At 39.0% G+C, this 23,884-nt stretch overlaps 3 protein-coding genes across 5 annotated transcripts; all 3 read left to right on the top strand.

Annotated features, from left to right (window-relative positions):
* Nucleotides 1-2,296: 2,296 nt before the first annotated feature.
* On the top strand, nucleotides 2,297-15,226 carry fam133b (family with sequence similarity 133 member B). 3 transcript variants are annotated; one of them, XM_084081340.1, is made up of 11 exons: nucleotides 2,297-2,449; nucleotides 4,135-4,232; nucleotides 6,940-7,018; nucleotides 8,161-8,328; nucleotides 8,419-8,448; nucleotides 8,566-8,634; nucleotides 8,913-9,011; nucleotides 10,683-10,724; nucleotides 11,909-12,001; nucleotides 13,325-13,375; nucleotides 14,022-15,226. In XM_084081340.1, exons 1-11 carry the CDS (start codon nucleotides 2,426-2,428, stop codon nucleotides 14,118-14,120), a joined length of 852 nt encoding a protein of 283 aa, XP_083937466.1. In that variant the 5' UTR covers nucleotides 2,297-2,425; the 3' UTR covers nucleotides 14,121-15,226. The 3 variants fall into 3 exon arrangements, with proteins under 3 accessions (XP_083937466.1, XP_083937465.1, XP_083937464.1); XM_084081339.1 differs by having other exon boundaries at nucleotides 8,416-8,448; nucleotides 10,686-10,724; XM_084081338.1 differs by having other exon boundaries at nucleotides 8,416-8,448.
* Nucleotides 15,227-15,974: 748 nt separating this feature from the next.
* On the top strand, nucleotides 15,975-19,901 carry LOC311061448 (progranulin-like). The gene is made up of 5 exons (XM_084080100.1): nucleotides 15,975-16,090; nucleotides 16,859-17,002; nucleotides 18,654-18,995; nucleotides 19,296-19,469; nucleotides 19,696-19,901. The coding sequence occupies exons 2-5, from the start codon at nucleotides 16,859-16,861 to the stop codon at nucleotides 19,699-19,701; spliced, it is 666 nt and encodes a 221-aa protein (XP_083936226.1). The 5' UTR covers nucleotides 15,975-16,090; the 3' UTR covers nucleotides 19,702-19,901.
* Nucleotides 19,902-20,489: 588 nt separating this feature from the next.
* On the top strand, nucleotides 20,490-23,674 carry LOC311061166 (progranulin-like). Its single transcript, XM_084079725.1, has 5 exons — nucleotides 20,490-20,552; nucleotides 21,409-21,558; nucleotides 21,773-21,988; nucleotides 22,771-22,908; nucleotides 23,450-23,674. The coding sequence occupies exons 2-5, from the start codon at nucleotides 21,409-21,411 to the stop codon at nucleotides 23,579-23,581; spliced, it is 636 nt and encodes a 211-aa protein (XP_083935851.1). The 5' UTR covers nucleotides 20,490-20,552; the 3' UTR covers nucleotides 23,582-23,674.
* The last annotated feature ends 210 nt before the right edge of the window (nucleotides 23,675-23,884 follow it).

The raw sequence follows: 23,884 nt of genomic DNA, 5'->3' as shown, positions 1-23,884 counted from the left end.
ATCCTGATTGGATAAAATTGGTATCCCAGACTGAACAATTATTTTCTGATTACTAAAAAGCTGGAGAGACAGGCAGATCCCTGTATTTTTAACAAAAAATATCACTTTACACTACAGTAGGCCTACACCTCTCTTTAATCAACTCTTTTTCACACATCTTTATTTATAATAATCATGACATACAATACAATACAACAAGCACTAACAACAAACACAAACAAAGAAGATATTAATACATCAACAACAACATCAGAGCCAGGGGGGATTTACCAACAGAAAACATTAAAGAGTGAACACAAAAGGACAGTTCTTGCAGCTTTCTTATTTTTTGAGTCATAAATTGTTTAAATGTACTGCTTGGCTTCCATCTCAAATACAACTAGAAAGTACTGTTCCTGAAGAAACAGTGTGGGATCGCTAAGAATGTTGCAGGTATTGAGTATTGATAGTGTTAGTAGTGTTATAGGTTTGAAAGGTTCTAAAGGTTCTAAAGGTTTGAAAGGTTTGAAAGGTTTGAAAGGTTTGAAAGGTTCTAAAGGTTTGAAAGGTTTGAAAGGTTTGAAAGGTTTGAAAGGTTTGAAAGGTTTGAAAGGTTCTAAAGGTTTGAAAGGTTTGAAAGGTTTGAAAGGTTTGAAAGGTTCTAAAGGTTCTAAAAGTTCTAAAGGTTTGAAAGGTTTGAAAGGTTCTAAAGGTTTGAAAAGTTCTAAAGGTTCTAAAGGTTTGAAAGGTTTGAAAGGTTCTAAAAGTTCTAAAGGTTTGAAAGGTTTGAATTTGGAAAGAAAAAAAAAATCTGAAAAAAAAAAGTTAGGAAAAAAAAATAAGAAAAAAAAAATTTGGAAAAAAAAAAATAAAAAAAAAAAATTTGGAAAAAAAAAATTTCTGAAAAAAAAAAATTTGAAAAAAAAAAATCTGAAAAAAAAAAAATTGAAAAAAAAAAAAATTCTGAAAAAAAAAAAGTTTTGGAAAAAACTTTTTTTCCCATTTGAATTATTTCAAAAATTCAAATGGTAGCCAATATGTCCTATAAGTAGGCTGAACGTTATAGAGTTGGAACGGAGTTTCTAGCTAAAAGTATGAATTTCCCCATTGAAATGAATGGGCTTTTTTTAGAAGTAAAAAGTGCAATATCTCTAAAAGTACAAATTATTTCAAAAATTTGAATAATAGCCGACATGTCCTGAGTAGGCCGAACGTTGAAGAGTTGGAACGGAGTTTGTAGCTAAAAGTATGAAGGACTAGTTAGGTGCCAAAAAACGGGCGGAATAAATATATAATAATAATAAATATGCACAATAACATTAGTGTGATCGCTTTAGCGATCCCACAATGAAAGGTTTGGAAATTGAATGACTCAATTTGGATTTATGTATATGACATTTTGCTAGAATAATGGTCAAGTTAATTATGAATACCTCACTTTTCTTAAACTTTTATTATTGAAGCCAAACAGTACATTTTGCCAGTAAAGACAACCTCTCTTTAATAAACGTCTTGGGTTTTCGATTTTGCATTGCTTTGCCTGCAGGTAGCAGATTCCTCCGCTAAGTGGCAGACCTGCGTCTCCTAATTCCTCCAGAAAACCTGCGCATTACAAGCAGTGTTGCCAAGTCTGCTTATTATAAGCGACTTTGGGCTTGTTTTTCTGTAAAGTTGCTTGTTAAATATTGGTAGTCGTGGTTGCGGGTTGCGTTTTTTTTTCTTCCGGGATTGCCTTGTTTCTAAATGCCAGGGACCCCCTTACAAGATTTGCGTTGTTAAAATGTTTAAAAAATATTCCACATTTTTCAAAATTTCTAAAATAGCCAATGCATTATGTTTAAAGCATTGGTTCTCAAGGTGGGGTCCGGGGACCCCCAGGGGTCCTTGAGGTGGTTCCAGGGGGTCCCCAGCTAAATGATGGATAGTTAGGAACCAAATGGAGTGGACCCTTATGGGTCTGTAACTCTGAGAGTGTACAAATGTCTCAGAGTTAAATTAACATTGATTTTACAATATAAATTGGGGTCCCAGAGGTATAAATGCCATTAAATGGGGGTCCGTAGCCTAAATGCATGTTAAACTGGGGGTCCTTGAAATCAAAATGGTTGAGAATCACTGGAGCCGTTAAAAATCTTCTCTTATGGGGGTCCCTGGCATATATTTTCAAATGGGGGTCCGCGGGCTAATAAGTGTCAATTTGGGGGTCCTTGACATGAAGAAGTTTGAGAACGGGCTCGCTTCTTTTGGGCTTATTTTCATAGACCCGGTTGCTTGCTTCTCTCTAAAACCTGGCGACACTGTCTGCATCAAGTGAGGCTGCAGCAGCAGAGCATGATTGAACACAAACAAATGTGGCTATGCTAGCGTTATGTTAGCGTTAGCCATGTAACGCTAATGTTAGCAGCCTTTGGCGTGATATATATATTATTCGGCGAAATAATTCGACATGGGGAAGCGAGACAACAGAGTGGTACGTAATAATGAATAAGAGATTCCCTTGTAAAACTATTAAAAGGCATAAAGCCCAGCAACAGAATGCTAGCTAGCTGTGTAGCTCTTTAGCCAGTGAGCTAAGTTAGCATTAGCTAGCAGTGGTGGTAAAAGTACTCGCGTTTTTTTACTTGAGTACAAGTATAAATACTGCAATATAGAAATACTCTGTTACAAGTAAAAGTGCTGGTATTAACAATTTACTTGAGTAAAAGTACAAAAGTATTGGTATCAAAATTGTACCAAAGTAGAAAGTACTCATTATGCACAATGTCCCATTTCATAAGTATCCAAATCTATAAAATCATATTAAAATAGCAGATCGTAGATCGGCTATTTTGAAATAGCCAAAGTATATGTTATAGGTTACATTAACTAGTTAATGTATGTTTTGCAAAGTAACTAGTAACTAAAGTATTCAATAATTGTAGTGGAGTAAAAAGTTCAATATTTTGAGTTAGTAGAAGTAAAACTATTGAAAATAGGAGGTTCTCCAGTAAAGTAAAAGTACTTCAATTCCATTTTATTAAAGTGTCAAATCACAGCAAGTCGTCTCAAGACACTTGACATTTAGAGAATAGACCCGACATCAAAATTGTAACAGTACTTGAGTAAATGTACTCGGTTACTTTTCACCACTGTTAGCGTTAGCTAGGTAACCCGAGCAGTGCTAGGCCTTTGTTTTGTAGCACTTTCGGACACTTTTATACATGCGTTGAATCGCACGTTGAATCGTTCATTTATGTTCTGTTAACAAGAATATATCCTACCTGAATGTGTCGGGATACTTTAGTTGTCGTTACAATGTGTATCTTTGTCTTTAAGTGTCATACAGGCAACTCTAGACTTACTGCATCTTAAAATATGGCGTGAGCCCTTTAACTAGCGATGCTATATATAGAGCAAAGTTAGCTTTTTTTTATTTGTAAACAGAGTTTCACTGTTGGTTAGTCATCTTATTGTAGAATGCCCTACCAACTGGAGAAAAAAAACTGAATAACTGATCTCAACATATTTAGTGAAAAGGTTAGATACTGGTTGAAATGAAACCAAAGCTGCGAACACTGATGTGTTAGGCACGTTTTAGAACATTAACATCATTGCTTTCATGACTGTACATTGGGAATGTTATTGCTTTTGTACTTGTGTAGTCTAGAGCTTCATGCATATGTCTTTTGTAATGTATACCCTTTTACTAGGTAGATATTATGTGTAGAAAGGCCTAACAAGGTACTGGGGTCACAAATGAGCCTCAGCTATAAACCCCATATACAATGCAACGGTTTCATCTTTTTATAACTTGATACATTGTTTGTTGTATTGTCCCTGTCAAATAAACACATATATAAAATAAACATTATGTTCGGTTTTGAAATATGGAAACTAGTCTTGGCATGGGAGAGAAAGGCCTTTTTTTTTATCTGGTTGCTCAGGATCCACAGTATTATTTGTGCAAGTAGCAGCAGCAACCTGGAATCTTCACGTCTTCACATTTGGCCCGACCTAGCGTGGACTGAATCTCATACATCACTTTAATTTGAACAGAAGCCCACTATATAGTAATGCTTTAACATCAGTCCTGTGTGTGTGTGTGCGTGTGTGTGTGTGTGTGTGTGTGTGTGTGTGTGTGTGTGTGCGTGTGTGTGTGTGTGGGGTGTGGTTCAGTCTTATGTCAACCCAATAGCTGCTGCAAGGGCCAGAGGACCTCCAGCGAACCAAGGACCATCTATTCAGGATTATCTCAGTAGACCTCGGCCAACATGGTAAGTACAGGTCAAATCATTTCACTGTTGGAGAGCATTATTACGTTTTATGACTGCCCCCCCCCTGGCAATTTGTCCCTGATATCGACTGTGCAGGTCCTGTTCATATTTTGAGTTGCCATTTGAAATTATTATTATTATTTTCTGCTATTTATCAGTATCACACTGCACTTTGAAATATTCACTTACTAATTGTCACCAATGCAGCCACTTAGGTGACTCTGCTATTTATATAGAAATGTATGCACAGCATATAGCTATGTGTGTGGATGGATTGATGAATTGATTGATTGAGATATCTAGATGAGTGACAAAAGACAACTCAACATAAGTGTCTTAGAAAGGTGTCGGGCCACCACAAGCTACCAGAATAACTTAAGTGAACCTCGGCATAGATTCTACAAGTCTCTGGAACTCAAATCTCTGGATTGGGTGGAAAGTTCACTCATCATCAAACCATTCAGTGACCTTGAAGGGAGTTATGCCTAACATAAGCTACGCAACACACGGCACACTGACAGCACCCCAGCACAGGAACCTGAAAAAACAAGTTAGAGCATCACCTGATGGTCCTGTTCAATGCGCATGTTGTGGGAAAGGCTGTCTGGAAGTCAAATGCACATTTAAGTACCGCTTCAACTGTGCAGATGGAAAAAAGTTATTATTATTTAACATAACGTTAAACTTTAATAATAAGATAATCAATACCTAATAACATACCTTGTTTTTTATGGTTTTAATCTCAGTTGGATTTGAAGTGTTGACTAGCTTGGTCTATATCCTGATTATTTGCTATATTTATATTTGCACTAACTGGGGTCACCCTGTCTCTCCAGCTCTTTAGTAAACAGAAAATACATTTTCAGGTCAGTGTACCAATTTCATCCACTCAGGAGATAGAACTTATACTCGAAAAACAAACACACAATTGGAACTCGGAACACTAAAACCCAAGCTGATAATTGGGTACTCTTTCCTGATTGGATGAAATTGTATTTTCTGTTTTATTACAGAGCTGAACAAACACACTTGGTTAAAACATGCCGGGCAGCATCAAGTACTAATCAGAGACAGTGACACTCAGTGTTGCATTACTTTGACTTCAGTGTGCTGAGGTGTAATGAATGTACCCAGATGGATAACACTTTAACATTTCATAAACTGGTTTGCCTCGGGGGGGCGGGGGGGGGGCACTGAATTTCTTAGTTATGTTATTATATTCGCAGCCAGCTAGTTGTGCAATGTTAACAGTTTAACAACCTAATAAGAAGCAATTCGGAAACTGTTGGTCCGATTTGAATTGGCGATCGTGCTGTTCCGATCACTGATTGTGATCATACTGAAGTGTGAAAATGTCATGAACAATCAAACATGTATCAGGTAATACAGAAGGTGATGTTTGTTCCCACGGTTGTTCTTGGTTAACCGGTAGATCTGAGCTTCATAGTTTCACTTCAAGTTGGAAGTGAATGCTGACCATTAGTGAACCGTTTCTTAACCCACTTGTGAGAACAGTTATAGTTGATAATCCAGCAAGAGTGTACAATTGGAAAAGAATAAGATAGAAAGTGCATCGTCTACGTTCTGTGTGTTTACTCAGCAACATGAATGTTTACAGTATCCCTCTACTCAAAAGAAAATTGCTACCGCTAAACCATGTGATGCTGACGACGTTTAGCCTGGTAAACCCTCCCTCCGGAAATCTCATTTTCATTCGATGTCAGGAAGGAGTCTGGCATGATCGCCCATTCTGCAATATTGGCTGCGGGCTGGAGTTGGGCGGGAGTAATACCGTTGACTGACAACCCCTTCAGCCAATGATCGTTTTTCCCCTTCAGCCAATTGCAGTGGATTTTTACGACCTCCGTCACTATTATGACGCAGCGGGACTTTTGAGACGGCCCAGCCCAAAATAGGTTGCCTTATGCGGATACATGCGTGTCACAGCCCGCCCCTCCCGGTTCTCTGAATTTATATTTTTAAATAGGCTCTGTCATGATTAATTGACCACATATATGAAGTTAAACAACTAAATTCTATCCAAACGATATCTTAATAGTAAATTCCGTGCCTCAAAAAAGAAGTTTGAGACCGTTTTAAAAACCAAAGTAAGAAGTGAAGGCACTCGCAGAACAACAATGGCTGCCGTTCGTCTTTTTTCGGCGTCACTCAGGCTGCACTCGGCTTCATTCGGGCTCACTCGAACTCGCCACCTGATTGGCCAACGTAAGCTGTCAATCACAGAACGATGAGCGACGACGCTGATAGGCGCGGTTGGGTCCTGATTTCGCTGGAAACTCCCCAATATTGCAGAATGGGCGTTCATGCCAGACTCCTTCCTGACATCGAATGAAAATGAGATTTCCGGAGGGAGGGTTTACCAGGCTAGACGACGTTCCCCACTCTCTATAATGCAGCTGTATTGAATGCGACAATAAAAACCTTGATTGGATCCCCCCTGGATCTCCTTGTAGTACCTAGGATGGAATGATGGACTTGTTTTCCTGTGTTCTATACCAAGTCTTTTTTGTAAAATGCCCTTGTTGCAGTGCAATGAAAAGCATTGTATAAAACAAAAGGTAATCTCAAATGGAAATGGTGAACATTTGAGTCAGCAGTAGAAATGGAATATAAACTAATCTTTCATACATTAAAAAGAAACATTTCTGCAGTGTTTTATAGCTGAATGTTTCACTTCTCTCTCCAGGGAGGAGGTCAAAGAGCAGCTGGAGAAGAAGAAGAAAGGCTCCAGAGCCCTGGCTGACTTTGAGGACAAGATGAACGAGGTACATCTCCCTCACCTGAACGGCAGACATTACTTAATTCCATTCAGCCGGTATCACTGGTCTTACTAGTCCATCTACTGTAGAATGATGTCCAAATTATACAAATATATGGCAGGGCTGTGCTTCTATACCAGTGGTTCTCAAACCTTTTCATGTCAAGGACCCCCCAAATTGATATGTATTTGGACACAGACCCCCATCTGAAAATATTTTGTGCACTGGCAGGGACTGCCATAAGAGCACTTGAGAGAGAAGAGACTTGTACTTTGCATATGGATGAAGCTGTACTGTTGTAGTCTTTCTTACAGTTTTAATTAGACATAATTAACTTGGTATGAATGCCTCTTAAAAGCATAGATAATTGGGAAAACTTCCAGGTACAATATAGACACGCATTTCAACTTGAAATACTCACTGTAGTTGACCAGCATACAAGCATGGTTGAATAAACAAAAAAGAAACAATGCCAGAAATTGCTGCATGGCAGTAAGAGCTGCCTTGTCAGCTAACATAGGGGGGAAAATACCTTCTGCCTTTTTGTTGTCCATAGTTTGGTGAGGAAAAATGTAGTTTAGAAAAAAATCACATCTAGAGCTTAACCACCGATCCGACCAATATCTCTTTAAGTCGGGAGCTTTATCAGAGTACCTGTTGTACCCGTCTGTGTCCCTTTTGTGCCCATATATGGAGATCTCTGTATCTGTCAGTCCATGTCCCTTTTATGCCCATATATTGAAATCCCTGATATATTGGCTTGCCCATATATGGGCATTTCAGTTGGATCAGCGGTTCTCGACAACTGGAAATCCATATATGTCGATATATGGACATATCGGGTGGGTTTGTTGATAGTTATGTCAGAGTGACGTGGCTATGGCCCTATATATGGGCGTATTGGGTTTGTTTATGGTTATGCGTGAGTCAGTGATGTGGCCGTGGTCTGCCCGCCATCCCATTGGCCAATTTTAATATAGGATGGATGTCATTAATATATATCAATGAATTTCTCACTATTATAAAGTGACGATCAATGTTTGATATTTTAGATCCCTAGTTTTAATGCCATTTAATGATTATTACATTTGCTAGTGAAATTGTTTATAATTATCCAGTTGTAAAACATACTTGTACTGTTTCCTCAGAGATGGAGGAAAGAGCTGGCTAAAAACAGAGAGAAGCTGTTAGCCGGGGCTGACAAGGCCATTGAAAAGGAGAAAAAGGCAAAGGAGAAAGAGACAAAGGCCAAGGAAAAAGAGACAAAGATTGCCGAAAAAGAGAAGGAGAAAGAGGAGAAGAAGGAGAAGAAAGAGGTAGGTCTCCTCTCTGCCGTGAAATATTTTGGATTGAATTTGTGAAGATGTTCTTGCTTTTCTGACTTTGTTTTGTTTGTGTCTTAGAAGAAGAAGAAAGAGAAGAAGAAATCAAGCAGGGTGAGGAAAGCTCTCCCGTATTCTGATGTCTGAATGTCCTACATTATACAGCTTTAAGTAGGTCAGTGAATGACGATCAAGTCTAACGAGCTCTGCTTTGGTTATGTTTTGGTCAAGCATTCTTCATCTTCCTCTTCATCGAGTTCTGATTCCTCCAGCAGTTCTTCCTCGGAGTCCGAGGACGAGGTGAGTTGAGTCAGTGGGTCCTTTCTTACGGGTTGACATTGAGTTGATTTTGTAGTGATGATACTGTATGCAGATAATGCTTGAATTGCTGAAGCATTAAACTTGGCTTTTATTTATTTTATTTTTCAAAAAACTATATTCTTTAATAATGATGGAAAAAGACTATTATAAATGAAAGAAAAGGAAAAACAGTGAGGCAGATGGGAGTCTCTATTTATTTTGAAGCTTACCCGTCACAGAATACACATGAATTAATTGCATTTATTTATTTTTAACAGGATGAAAAGAGAAGTGTGAAGAAGAAGCGGAAAAGGAAGAAGTCTTCAGCCAGGAGGGCGTCTGACGACTCAGCAGCTGAATCCGACCCAGAAAGCAAGGTTGGCTCAGGCATGTCCAATGTCCATTCAAACTGCATGTCTCTCTCGATCTTTTCTAGGTCAAAATCTGTCTTTTTTTTTCTTCGTTTTTCAAGTTTTTCTAATATTTACTACAGGCAATTTTCAATTTGCATGATGAAGCATATTACTCTGCTCAATGTCACATCTTAGAATTGAATTACTAAAGGATATAAAGCCAGCATTATTATTTTCTCGTGGTCAAAAAATACATTTCATTGCTTGAAAGTGTGGTCTGTCAAATATGACTCATAGCCAGAATTAATCGAAGAAACTGTTTAAACACATTCCAGAGCTGTACTGCTGCTTCATTCAGCATAATTCATACCTGTGATGAACATGCCATTGTATTTTTTCCTTGAAAACGACTGCAAAGCATTGGAAAAAGCTGTCTAATTGTAAACACAGCAAAGTTAATGTGCAGTGATCATCGAGATCGCATCACCATTGCTACATAAAGGTCCAACCAAACAAATTGAAAAAAGACACTTCTGGTGTATTTTCACAGATTAAACAAATCATTGGATCAAACTGGGATATCTTCTTCTTTAAATAAGGGTTATCACCATCTTTTTAACTTAGTTTGATAATAGCTCCCTCTTTAAAGAACAAACCTAGAGTTATCTACTAGTTAAGAGGGAGGGCCTTAGGATGAAGAGACCCATAGGAACATACATGTATGCAAACAACCTTTAACCATTGCTCAAATTGCCCCCCCCCCCCAAAAAAAAATATCTTATTTTGAAGACAAGCACTTGGAATTGTTGGAATAGGAGTTGAGGCATTACATTTAGTTTGAATCTGTTCCACAGATAAATATTGTGAAAATAGCCAATCTACATACTCGGCGTTGTGAGCATGTAGATTATTTTCACTATTTTTGCCTCTTTCTCAGATTATAATTCACATTCCCTTAGAGTGGAGAAAATAGAACAAGTTGACTGGTCGGCGTCCTTTTTTAAAAATATATATATCTTTTATCCCGCGATTTTTGTAACCCATTTTTTTTCACCCGGTGCCAATTTCCTAAGTGATCCTGGGCACTACACCAGCCCTACACCAGTCCCCCACAGCCAGGGAGGCCAGGGCCGAGCTCATGCTTCCTTGGCGTTTTAATTGTTTTTCAAATGTGTTTAGCCCTACTGTCTCATTAGAGGCTTTTTGTAGTAATCCCTTGCTCGTTGGAGTGTGCTTGAAGATTTGCCCTTGGATGGGAGTGGGACCCCTTTCATCTATGATTATGTTTTGACTTAGTGAGCACCTTTACCACTGCACTGGAGTCTTGCCCTTTTGAACTCTAAGAGTACTTTGTTCTCTGCTACATAAAGGGGAACATTATAATGATAAGTTCATTGTAATAAAGAATTACATGTACCAAAGCAAACACACTGGTCTCATGCTTGTTTTAAGTGTTTTGACAACCGTAGAGTTATATGATTTCTTATGAGTTACTTGATATGAGTTAATGTATATTTGTTTTGGCAAGATGCACCATTCTGGGCTTTTTTAATACTGAATTGTGCCCAGCTGAAATGCACCTTTTTTTGTTTTAAACTTGTCATGGTCTGCGGCCAAATGCATACATATCAATTTGGGGGTCCATGTCATTCTAAATACTGTTTTGTCTTTTTTTTTGGATTTTCTTTTTCCAAGAAGAAGAAGAAAAGACCCAGGGAGGAAGGAGACAAAGAAAAGGTACTTCTTCATTTTTATCATCCATTTCATGTTTTTGTTCCGCTTAGATGACTATCCTCATAGATAACTGATAACCGACAATAGTACTTCAGTTTAAAAGTGTTTACGCCCCCCAGACAGCTTTATGATTGCTGCCTTATACACGTACACAGGGAAGATTGCACGGAAGTAGGAAACGTTGAAAAAAAGTTTCCTACGCAAAATTCAACTTACGGAAGTTAACAAGTCTGCGACTGCCAGTGGATTTTCTTTGTAAATGGTGTTTTTTCCCCCCAGAATATAACTGGTTTGCAATAAAATAATGATCTGAATCAATATTTGAGCTTTGCATCCATTAAAAAACGTGCAGTTTTATGTCTGGGTCATTTATGTACTACGCACTATGACACAGCATGGGAGATGTAGTAGATTCTCACAGCAAACCTCAAACCGTGTATAGAACATTTATTTTTCGTATAGGTCAGTGTAGCGGATGGTCTCTAGGTGAGTTGGATGTTACTACGTGTACCCGCATTTAGCTATACTTGGTTCATATAGCACTTTCATGACTGCAAATGCATTATTGCTTATTGGTTAGCGTATGGGTCTTCAACATGGGGTCCGGGACGTTTGAAAGTGTGGTCTGTCAAATATGACTCATAGCCAGAATTAATCGAAGAAACTGTTAAAACAAATTCCAGAGCTGTACTGCTGCTTCATTCAGCGTTATTCATACCTGTGATGAACATGGCCATTGTAATTTTTCCTGGAAAACAACTGCAAAGCTGTATTTAATGTCTGAAAATACACATTAACCCATTTACACCTGAGGCCCATTATAGAAACGCCTTCTAAATCCTAAATGATTTTACACAGTTACATGTCATTATTCCGACATGTCATTGTTCCGACATTACTAACCCTATCCGCGCGCGGAAGCCACGTAGTCGGAGTAGTGGGATGTCGGACTTATGAGCAGTCACCATTTTACACTATGTAGTGGGGGTCCCTGCTTCATCTCTCTCTCAGCCAAGGGGTCCTTGGCCTGAAAACATTAAAATAATTTGGGTTAATATCATTAGCAAGGCTTTAATATCAAAATCATTCCACACATTTTTGCAGTTTTGAAGCTCGTCAATGAATTCAAAGTCTGTTCTGATGCTCATCAATTCATTCTAAGTCTTTCAATCTCATGTTTGCCACAGGATGAAAAAAGCCGGCGAAGGAGAAGGAAGGCAGAGCGAAGCCATAAAGACTCATCCTCAGAGTCCTCAGCTGATTCTGAAGAGGAGGAAGGAGTAAGTATATAGATGCATACATGGACAGCAAGAGATCAGCCTTTATTGATCCCTGGAGGGATTTTCAGGTGTCAGCATCAACAGCAGTAAGCGTGAAACACAGGAGAGTCTGTACTGTCCTGTGTGAGTAAAAATCAAGAACTGAACCAAACCAAAGATAAACAAAAAAAGCAGGGTTTTTCTTCTTTTTTTAATATATCAGGGACATTTGGTGAGATGGTGATAAAAGCTGAACTGATGTTTTGTTAGACAAAGCTAAAACAAGTTACTGTTTGAACTTAAAATGTACTTCATATCGACAGATACTCATGCATACAACCTTTTGCAAATTTGAAAACTGTCATGTATCAATAGACTTTGGGATATTGTATTGCTTGCATACAGTAGCAAAAATGACCATTACCAGTATTCTACGGACAGTAGACTAGAAAGTATTCTGCATGCTAATGTGGAATTTGTGGATACATTTGAAAATGCCGTTACATTTTCAAATGGTTTTGAATGTTTTCTGTCCACATTATGGCAACACAACGCACAAGCACACTTGGGTGGCGGGTTGGTTTGTGTAGTTACCTTGTCATGGTGTAACTAGACCAATTGGCGAGATGTCTTGCTGTGGTTGAATAGAAATTGATAATCTAAAAATAGCCCCCTCATTGACTTGCATTGTACGGGGAAACCGCTCTCAAAGTCACTCTTGCTACATAAATGAACGCAAACAATTAGATTATCAATTTCCAATTAATTAATAATCTGTGCAACGGAGCAAGATATCTTGCATCATGACAAGGTAACTACGCAACCCAACCCGCTACCAAAGTGTCCTTGTGCTTTTAAACAATTTTTGTGCCAGTTATTTTTTGTTTGCACGTAAGTAATGTCTAGTTGAGTTGTAGTAGCTATATACCATTTCCACCAAATGGGGTTCCTTGTATGATTGGCAACGCTATTAACCTTGCTGAGATTTCTTGCAGATTAGCTATGTATGCAAGAATACTGCTTGTATATTAGACAGTTTCATTTTAAGCAAAACCTAATGCATATCAGTTAATATTATGCAGGCTAACTTCATGTTGTGAACTCTTTCTTCCCTAGATGCAGTCTAAAAACAAACAATATATGAGGAGATCTTGTTCGAGATAGTGTCCAAAAATACTGTATGTGCTCTGTTGGCGAGCAGGTGTTTTACTAGTTAAAGACGGTTGACCTGGCAGCTGGGTCAATGTTCAGAGCTTCATGGGGGAAACAAACTGTGTTCCTCTGTAGTGGCTTTGTGGCAGTCGATAACTATTTTGTGGTTTCTCATTTCTACTTTTTCACCAGGTTGAAGCCAAGAAGAAAAAGAGAAGTAGTGAAGAGAAGGACAGAATTACAGTAAGTATCTTACGTCAATGTCAGTTATTAGACACAATGCATCAGTTTGGGTTAGTACTAGGCTGAAGAGAAGAAGAGACCAATATCAGAAGAGCGATGAATACCATCTCGGTAAGATATAGCTGAATGTCGGATGTGTATTGTACTGAATTTAAAAAAGAAAGAAAGAAGCACTAAATTCTTGGAAGTATTCCTAATCCTTATTATGCCGTAGCTTAATGGGTAGAGAGGCTGTCTGGAATCGGAGGGTCACCAATTCACCTCCCGGACCACCCAATATACATGTTGAGTGTCCCTGAGCAATACACTAAACCTCTTATGGAATTTCCCCCATGGAATTAATAAAGGTCTGCCTCTAAGTGCAACTCCTGCACACATCTTGCATAGCTGTTACAAGCCTGTTGCATTGAACTTGCCTCCAGAGAGTCAAACAGCGCACCGAAGGAGTCCCGTAAGAGTGGCATCCTATGCCCCCGCACCCACCCCTCTTTTTTTCTGTTAATAGTATATATATTATATATATTGTTTTTTTGGTGGTGTTACTGATCTGTAATGTATTGTATGTCTTGTTGATGAAATTAGTACACTGGAAACAAGCACAATGCCTGTTAACGATGTTAACGTTTGCACCTTCTTTCCACCACAGGACAAATCGAAAAAGAAGCGGAAAAAGAAGCACAAGAAGCATGGGAGGAAGAAGAAGAAGAAGGCGGCAGCATCTCAGTCAGGCTCCGATTACGAATAAAGCCTAATTTATACTCTGTTGCACGACCGCGTCACTCGACAAAAATAATGGATTTTCAACTAAGAATTTAGATTTTCAATTGAATAGAAGTTATTTCCGTCAAGCGGACACTTCAGCCGATGAAGTATGGATTAGCCCTAACAACTGCAGCTTTACACCTCTCATCTTTATGACAGTTCACTAGTTAGGTTTGGCTTTGATTGGTTTGTATGTTTTTTGTTTTTTTACCTTCTCCACATCCAACTTTGGGGACATCAGTTGAGTAAAGAGGACAACAGATTTCTAAACCTGCGTTCCTCTTGGACACAAAGGTGTTGGTGGGGAAAGTAAAGACTAGGAAGCTTTGGGAGTAAGGGGCCGTCGGCCCTTTAAGTGGCAAATCTACATTATTTTTTATTTGTTTTGGTAGTTGGATTGTATTTTTGAGGTCAGTTACAGGGACAGATTCAGTTTTCAAATCTGCTCTTGTTTGACCTGCCATTTGTGGATCTTATCTACAGTACTTGGCGTGTAATAATTCACTTGTTAAATCCTCATTTACCAGAGAGGGAAATGCTGTTGGTTTGCAGAGCAGATTCAGCCAATTACCAAGAGCCTATTGTACTCCCTGCAGATAATGACTTCTATTGTTTAATTAGTCCTGTTCAGCAGCACTCTTTCCACCTTTGTATGCTGGCCCTCTAGAGTTGAGGGATAATTTATAGTCTACTACTTCATTGCACAACCCTTTTGACAAGTGTCGTTCAGCAAAAATTATGCATTTCCAACTGAAAAATGTGTCATCTTAGTCGAGAGTTGTGCAATAAAGTATGAATTCGCCTCTACTGTCTGCTTTATACCCAGACCTCTCCGATCTCTAATGCTGAAGTCAGTGGGACAGTGAGGCCGTTATGCTAGTGCCTGTGTCATGCATGTACACCTGATGACCTCTCTCTTTGTCTTGCCAGCCTCATATTGAAGTTGGGCTTGTCATAAAAATGTTTATTACATGGTCAAAATTCGTACCGGCGGGAATATAGTTCCCTTTCCATTAGATGTGATGAGTTTGACAGCAATGTAAATGTATACAGTAAACGATGGCTATTCATTAAAGTGTTATTGTTTTAGACTTGACAACTTTATTTAGTTGGCACGCATCCTTTTTGAATCACTGCCTTGGATTAATTAATATCTTAAATTCACTGTTTATAGTTTCAGTTTGGCTATAGAGTCTAGACTGACCAGTTAAAACTACAGCGATTTTCACTACAGCATTCCCATTACATTACTGGAATGTTCCCTATGGTTCAGCAGATGCATACCGAAACTAAGACAGAATGCTGTAATTAGTTTTAGACTGTTTTGGTTTAATCGTAAATATAATTGTTTCATTCTTAAATTCCATTCTCAGGGGTCTTAAAGAAGTTAACATTTAGGGAGGAACTAAAACAACCCTGTTTTAAGTTTTTCAACCTATATTTTAACAGGTTAAAATGGTCTTAAAATGTCATCATTTTAAATAAAAAGATAATTGTCCTGTGCTCCAATGTGCTGTGTCAAAAATGTTATGTTCCACCACGTGGAATAGACCTACTACACGGTAGTCTACCTATATTTGCAGAGAGGGGTAGTACCAACTCCTTTTTTAAGGGGCCACAAATTCACCTAGATTAGAATAGAACTACATTTGAAAGGGACTTAATTTATTATTTTATTTATTAACTTATATGGCCTCTCGATTCAAATATAAAAGGGGGAAGGGGAAGACAGGATATACATCGAGGTGATATATTCATTTGCATAAGGTCATACGGTTGCAAAAAACGGGTAGTGTCGCTCATACAGTCATGGTTGACACTTGGACACGGGGCGGGATCAGGCTGTGTAGCTGTATATAAAAACGGGTTGTATTGGTGAAGAGTTGTCTGACTGCTTTGTAGCCTCCTCAGTGTGCACCCAGACATCTGAGAACACCTACGCAGCCATACAAGGTAAGTCACAATTCTGCCAAGAAAACAAGGTTGTTATACTTATTTCCTTTAGCTAAAAAAAACAAAAACAAAACATTTCACGTGGTTCAAAACATACAGAAAATGACCAATTAAAGGTAACAAGATTTACATTTTATTTTTTTCGATCTAAATGAAAATCAGGTAGCCTATTTAAACAAAATTGACCGATCGCCACTAGGGGTCGCAAACATACGCAAAGTGGGAAAACTCTAGTGCCGTTTAATATTGTCTAATGGTAATTAAAAAAATGCATATCTTTATTTGTTTTTACCATTATCTTCAGTCGTGTAAAGTAGCTAAGTATATTTACTTAAGTACAATTTTGAATTCCTTTTACTTTACTGGAGTATTTCAATTTTTTACTACTTTTACTTATACTCTACACATCTCAGAGGAAAATATTGTGCTTTTACTCCACTATAATTATTTGAATACTTTAGTTACTATTTACTTTGCTCATTTTATTATATTAACAAAACATACATTAACATCTTCAGCCCTATATATACCTGCTTGCAGATCTGCTATTTTCAAAATATATTTGAAAAATGGGACATTTCTGCATAATGAGTACTTTTACTTTTGGTACTTTAAGTACAAATTGATGTCAACATTTTTGTGCCTTTATTCAAATCAATTTTGAATATCAAACTCTTACTTGTAACAGAGTATTTTTAAATTGTGGCATTGATACTTTTACTTATTTAAAAAAATGTGAGTACTTCTTCCATCACTGCTCTTCTTTAGATGTGGACGTGTGCTGCACTGTTGCTGATGGCAGCTGGATGTTCTCTTGGTTACATCTGCCCTGATGGTAATCGCTGCCAAGATAGCCAGACCTGCTGTGCGACCAAGACTCTTGGCAAATTTTCCTGTTGCCCTTATTCCAATGTAAGTCAACAACAGCACTGCTATTGAATTTGCATGATCACAATAAGACTTAGCTGTAAAGTTATTGTTTACTGTATATTAATAGACAGGAAATGAATGTCACATGTTTTGAAAATGTAGGCTATTTTAAAAATGAGGAACTGCTAAAAAAAAAAAAGGTTCACTGATCCATGAAACCTTTGTAAGCAAAATGAACTTATAAGAAAATATAAGTTGAGTGGCCAAAGTGATTCAATATTTCAACTTATTCTCATGTAAGTTATTCAATATAGCTGACTATCGATTGGGATCAATTAGCTTTTGCCAGGTTGCAAATCAGTCAAGAGAATCAATATATTTAGAAATGGTGTGTGTATGTAGGCTGTGTGTGAGTGGAAACATTACCAGATAAAGTTTTAGTACATAGGAGGAGAATTTGATTTTCATGAAGTACACCCCATGAGTACACCCCATGGCAATCACCAGGTGCACCAAAAACATGAACTGCACCACATTTGCCCACACTTTAAGGTTTTCGTCATTGGAAAGTGCTTTATAAATGTAAAAGGAAACTGATGCAAGTGGTGAATCAGTGTTTAATTACATGAATAGAGGTAGGCTACACAAAATGTGGTAAGCCAAACAAAAATGAATGGGGAAAATTGACTTGTGGTCCAGGCGTATGATTCTCGCTTGGGGTTAGGTCCATGGTTCAGAACCCAAATGTTACATCCCAGACAGTGGACCTGGGTGCTACAAGTGCATCATTTCTCCAATTAGCAGCACCAAACTTGGCACAAACACTGTTCAGGAGTCGGCCATGACAATAGTCACACCAGGGCCACGTCAGGTTCCCCCGGGGGCCACAGGCACACCGTTGCTCCAATCATCACCAAACACGGCACAAATACTGTTCTGGGAACTGTCATGACAACAGTTACACCCCCCAAAAAATGTGCACACATGTGGGGCACTACAGTAGTGTTACAGCAGTTTCTAACATTTCAAATGGCCATAACTCAGTGGCCATTGCTCTGATCAGCGTAATATAGGACGGATTTGATGGCCTGAAAATCTAGTACAATCATAAACACAAAGTGTAACTTATCGAGCCAAGCAAGCCACACGACAAGCTTGTTCTAAAGGAGAAAGAAAACCAGTTGCCAGCCACGATACATTGACTGCCCACGTCTGTCCACAATTCATGCATTGATAGTGGAATTCAGCACCACCGCCGATGGACAGCGACAGCAGGCCATGGCAGGTGTGACCGAGGAGGCAGTAGGCTATGTTTGTAGCAAAGACATTACCAACACTACAGCAACAGATGCAGAGTTAGCACTCGCAAAGGGGCACCTGTGTTGTGTTGACCGGATAGCCCTGGTTAAAATTGAGAATACAGATATTGCGGAAGGGTGACAGAAGGTTTCTTTTACCCAGACCGGTTGCTTTGACCATAACTATACAGCAGCCATTTTGCACTTACGTCATACTCAGGGTTGGAAACCCCACCAGTAAGATGTTATGGCCCATGTGTGAATATCGGGCCGACTATAGGGCCCACTTCCACCGTTAATGAGTCAGACAATGCTTAGCAATTATGTGTTAATTGCAATGAGTCTTCCTGTATGCGCAACAGTTTGTATCATTGCGTATGTTGATTTTTCCCCAGGCTGTGTGCTGTGCTGACAATGTCCGCTGCTGCCCTAGTGGCAAGGTCTGCAATGCTGCAACACTCACGTGTGAACAGTTTGGACAGGACAGCTTTCCCATGCTGGAGAAGGTGGCGCCACAGGAGCCAAGTTCTCAGTCCCTCCAAATGGTTCACCTACTGGGGAGAGATTCTGAAACCAGGCCCGACCATAGCCAGGAGCTGGAGATGACCCTGCGCGAGGAAATGGTCCAACCATCCAAGACCGAAGTTGTGTGGTGTGACACCAAGGCCTTCTGCAATGATGGTTATTCCTGCTGCTTCACACTGGTGGGCAAATGGTGGTGTTGCCCCTACTCCCCGGTACGTTAAGTTATGATTTATTGAGTACAGCATTAAACCATGGATGTCATTTTGTTGTAGAGGCTTAATAAGCCCAAACTATTTGTATTACGTCTAAGCAAATCACTATGTATTAAGAAGTTGCTAACAATACAAAGTATGTAGGCTACTGTCTATATTGGTAGAACGGAAAAATAATTAGCTAAATATTAAATTATTTAATGAATGTCCGATTTATTTTCAACTGCATGAAAACAAGATTTTTGTGAACTATCAGCTGACCACTTTTGAGCTTCTTGTTGGTTTCTCTGTCCTTCACAGAGTAAATGCTGTTTGAATGGGGCCCATTGCTGTCCTTATGGCTTCGACTGTGACAAGACATACACCAGATGTGAGAAACAGGGCTTGCCCTACCCCTTTGCCCCAAGGCGGGCCCTGGCCTCCGTCCCAGCCAACTACATCCCCAAATGGGAGAACCAAGTGTATGAACAGGAGGTAAGCATAAGGATATACATTTACAGTGTGGTTATGGAGCCTTTTGTCATAAAGGTTTGTGAGGATAAACAAGTTAAAAGTATTCAACTCAAAAGTAACACTTGATCCTTATCCTCTACTAGCTGGATTGCTGGAAACCAGCATGTTGTACATAATATATTGTAACATCATGTGTTATGATGCTTCATGTAATTAAAATTAATCCCTGACCTGTATTTGTTTTCAGATCTAGTGCTGTTCTGTGACTCTGAAGACAGTCCATGCACCAGCTGTGTGTCCCAACATGCAACATGCAAGACAACCAAAAATGAAAATATCACATTTGGTCTCTATTAGGCACCAAATCCTTGTTTTCAGCTTGACAAGAATTTCGATCATGTAAATCACTGTCGCCTTGTTAAATTGAATGCCTCATCAATGTGAATAAACAGATTTCACAATAACTCATCATGTGTCTTTGTCACAAGTTGTGATTTCATAATTCTTTAAATGAGGAAGCTGGAGAGACTGCAGGACGTTTTATTTGTGGTCTGTGATCTACAGTATTTCTACATGTTTGTCTGTCAGTATGTTGATCCTATCTTCCTTTCAACCACTGAATGTAAATATGACTTACTTAATACTTGATGAATGTCTGAAAAATGAATGAAAAAAACAACAACACACAAAATAAAATTAACTTACCCTGTCATTTTACTCAGTAGCCTACTGAAAGTATTGAGCCTATAGTTACCACTTTTGCCATTACCAACGTTATCCCTCTGGTACCCAAAGTTCCTCTGAATAAACTTGTTAATAGCATTTTGATAAAACAGTATAAAGTTCTACGAGATGCAGGGGGTCCAGGAGGAATATCAGGTTATCAAAGCTTAATGTGTCTTGGATGTGTGAACAGTAGGTATTCTGCAGGGTATATGAACAGCTTCACACAAAGTTTCATGAAGTTTTACTTCCTGTTTTCTGTAAAGTGAGAGGTCAACCCTCCAGTATAAAAAGGAGTGCTATAGGTTACATGGGACACTTTGCTATGTGGTGCTTAACTTATGACAGCTAAATAAACTCAAACCAACAACCAGGCACAAGGTAAGGCACAAAATTAATGACACATTGAGTCACTGTAGACATGTTATTTCAAACAAATAATGTTGGCACTGGTAACTAATGAACGAATGCATTTTCTTTTGATTGAAAAGTTAAAGCTTTATATTTTGATGATCTTTGCTATAGAGTGTTTGTTCAGTAACATCGGTCTCCATGTCGCTCCAGCTCTTTAATAAATAGAATACATTTGAAGTTGGGTTGCAGATTTCAACCAATCAGGAGAGAATTTGCTTGTTTTTGCAGGAAATGCACTTAAGACTTCTGGTGATTAGTAGTTTCGTTCCCTACCTATGTTGAATGCACTTATTGTAAGTCGCTTTGGATAAAAGCGTCTGCTAAATGACTGTAATGTAATGTAATAACCATTTATCAGCTTGAATGTTATCGTATTCAATTTCCAATTTTGTCTGTTCACATATATGTATACGTATGTATCACTTCCAATTTCACTTGTTTATCCTGTATGAGTTCTCTATCCTGATTGTTACTGAACAAACACTCCATAGAAATGATTGCTATCCAGCTAGAATAGAGAGTCAAAGTATGAAGAGTGATCTTTGTTTTATACTGTACAGTTGTGTAATGGTGGCTGTCCCCTCTGTTTCTTCTTTTGGTTTTGTTTGTTGTTTAAAAGCATGTTCTGCTGGTGACAATATGAATTTCCCCTTTGGGCATATCTTTTCTATTTTTATATAATTTCTAATTAAATGTGGAGAGTTGAAAAGTTTGTGCAACTCTAGTCCTTAAACATCCAAATCGAAATTTTGGCCAATCATAAGTTACAATATCATACACACTTTGCCCTATCAAGTCACTCAACAACACACTCTCTGTCTAGATGTGGAGGATCACCAGCTTGGTGCTTATGGGTGTAGCAGGGTGGGGTTTGGTGTCCTGCTCCATCACATGTCCTGACGGGAAGCAATGCACTGATCACTCAACCTGCTGTAAGACCGAGGAAGGATACGGATGTTGCCATTACCCAAACGTGAGTCAAGGCTTGCTGAACAATAACAACCATAAAACTCATGATCTGAAAACAATCTTTGGCCATTCAGGCAATCAACAACTTAACGGTAACTGTGTGTGTGTGTGTGTGTGTGTGTGTGTGTGTGTGTGTGTGTGTGTGTGTGTGTGTGTGTGTGTGTGTGTGTGTGTGTGTGTGTGTGTGCGCGCGCGCGCGCGCGCGTGCGTGTGTATAGGCAGTGTGTTGCTGCGACAAGGCCCACTGTTGTCCATCAGGTTTCCGCTGCGAACTCACCACACAGTCGTGTGAGAGAGTTGCTCAGACGTGGATGAGTGTACCGATGCTAAAGAAGGTGGCTGCCCTCCCCGTCTCTCCACTTCAACACCAGGGACCTGACAGTAACCTGATGCAAAGCCGAGCTGAGGTGGAGGAGGTGGAGAAGGAGAGCTTGGTAGTCCAATCCTATACTTCAATTGAAAATCAGTGATCTAGTTAGTGAAGCGACACCGTCATACTTCAAAGTATAAATTTGGCTTAAGGCAATGCTTTGCTGACTCAGGAAATATACCTATATTTTATATATATAGAGTTCAGTTCTTATCATCCACATATAAACACTGCTTCTCAGTGCACAGTTCAGTGGGGACCTGCCTGCAGACCATATTCAGAGAGAGCTGTTCCCCCTCCTGACGTAATATCAGTCTGATTTTGCAATCATCAGCAATATGTATGGACAGTAAAATACTCAGTGTTAATTTAACTCTGAGAGTGTACAAATGGACCTGCAATGGTCCATTTTGTTACATTTGTACACTGGGTTACAAATGGGTAAATTAACATGATTTTATTGTATCGTACATAAGCCAAGTACAGGGGCCAAAATCACTGCACTTCTTCAAACTGGGTTGTTTTTACCTGATGGCTGATGATAATCTCACTGATTGGAAGACATTTCACCTACTATTATTTGTATAAACACAGTAATGGGAGAGCAAGCGTTTTTAGTATAATTTCAAACAACAAAAAACCTGATTGTATCCAAACCAAACTGTGTAGCAAATTGGACCAACCTGAGTTTGGTGGCACATAAATGTTTAAGCATTTTCTTTATTCATTATTAGCTTTGATCACTCAAAAGTGGAGTGTTTGCACATTTGGATTTGCGTGTGAACATACTGTAACTTTGTGGCCAAAGACAGCAGCTTACACTGTTACGATAATGTCTTTTTGCAGAAACCTTTGACAGCTCTAACAAAGCCCAGTGCCCTTGAGGCTGGAGTCATCCGCTGTGACAACAAGTTCTTCTGCCCGGCAGGGAACACATGCTGCAAGCTACCTAGAGACCAATGGGTCTGCTGTCCCTACCCACTGGTAAGACTCCTATATACTGTAGAACAATGGTTCTGGGCTCCAGTGATGGGAGACCCAGACAACTGCTAGCATTTATCTCTACCAGGTACTGGTTCTCAACTTCAGTCCTGAGGACCCAGACTACTAATCAACATGAGATCATTTGCCAGGAATGGTGTATGCATCATGGAGGGGATTACAAACAATAAGCCTACAAAACATTGAACAATCAAGACTTTTTAAAACGGCTTTGCCATTACTTAAATTAAACCACCCCTTTGATTGAATATAGTCCGAAAATTTGATCGGAAAATAGAATAAGTAAATTAGAATGTGAAAGTAAACGAGGACAAACAAGCCTAAAATAACCCCCATCAAACATTGATCTTGATCAAATCACACAGGGAGGGCTGAAATATGTTTTGTGACTTTTGTCACTAGTGTTCAGCATGGTCCCCTTAATCCAATGCCTTCCTTGAATTAAAATGGAATTAAACATGCATTATTAATTTACTGTACATGTCACACTTTTACTGAAATGAGGAACTGTATCAATTTTCAGGCGATGTGCTGTGCAGATGGTAGGCACTGCTGCCAGTATGGGTACACCTGTGATGCAACCAACTTGAAATGTAGGAAGTGGTGTTACTCTCAGAACCCCTCGGGACCAAAGGAAGATGCAAAGCAAAACTGAGATTAACACTATATGCTGACATTATCATGAATTTGACTTTTTTTTTTATGTGTGCTGCTGATTTTCTGTTCCTCCAATAAAATTTCACAAAGGTTATGTCTACTGGGGAGATTTACTGTATTGGAATATGACTGAAACTGAATGTGACAAAGTCGTGCAGTTGGCAACATGTTTCATTGGTTAAAAGAATGTAACAGGGATATGACCTACGGCTTAGGCCATGTCTCATTTTCATGCACTGTGAATTTAACCTAGCTAGCATTTCTCAAAAGGCCACTTTGTCGATTTTGAACCCAAATCCCA

Source organism: Gymnoscopelus microlampas (assembly GCF_963454915.1).
Source record: "Gymnoscopelus microlampas genome assembly, chromosome: 15".
Taxonomy (NCBI): domain Eukaryota; kingdom Metazoa; phylum Chordata; class Actinopteri; order Myctophiformes; family Myctophidae; genus Gymnoscopelus; species Gymnoscopelus microlampas.
The sequence above is the reverse complement of the archived record's forward strand: the minus strand, read 5'-3'. Positions and strand labels throughout refer to the sequence as shown.

What these genes read in the sequence shown, in the direction of transcription:
- fam133b (XM_084081338.1), top strand. Translation starts at nt 2,426, where the DNA reads ATGGGGAAGCGAGACAACAGAGTG. An exon ending in GGAAGCGAGACAACAGAGTG is followed by an intron (nt 2,450 to 4,134) that starts GTACGTAATAAT and finishes GGTGTGGTTCAG; the next exon opens with TCTTATGTCAACCCAATAGC. An exon ending in AAGAGAAGGACAGAATTACA is followed by an intron (nt 13,376 to 14,021) that starts GTAAGTATCTTA and finishes TTTCCACCACAG; the next exon opens with GACAAATCGAAAAAGAAGCG.
- LOC311061448 (XM_084080100.1), top strand. Translation starts at nt 16,859, where the DNA reads ATGTGGACGTGTGCTGCACTGTTGCTGATGGCAGCTGGATGTTCTCTT. An exon ending in CCTGTTGCCCTTATTCCAAT is followed by an intron (nt 17,003 to 18,653) that starts GTAAGTCAACAA and finishes ATTTTTCCCCAG; the next exon opens with GCTGTGTGCTGTGCTGACAA. An exon ending in GGTGTTGCCCCTACTCCCCG is followed by an intron (nt 18,996 to 19,295) that starts GTACGTTAAGTT and finishes TGTCCTTCACAG; the next exon opens with AGTAAATGCTGTTTGAATGG.
- LOC311061166 (XM_084079725.1), top strand. Translation starts at nt 21,409, where the DNA reads ATGTGGAGGATCACCAGCTTGGTGCTTATGGGTGTAGCAGGGTGGGGT. An exon ending in GATGTTGCCATTACCCAAAC is followed by an intron (nt 21,559 to 21,772) that starts GTGAGTCAAGGC and finishes GCGTGTGTATAG; the next exon opens with GCAGTGTGTTGCTGCGACAA. An exon ending in TCTGCTGTCCCTACCCACTG is followed by an intron (nt 22,909 to 23,449) that starts GTAAGACTCCTA and finishes ATCAATTTTCAG; the next exon opens with GCGATGTGCTGTGCAGATGG.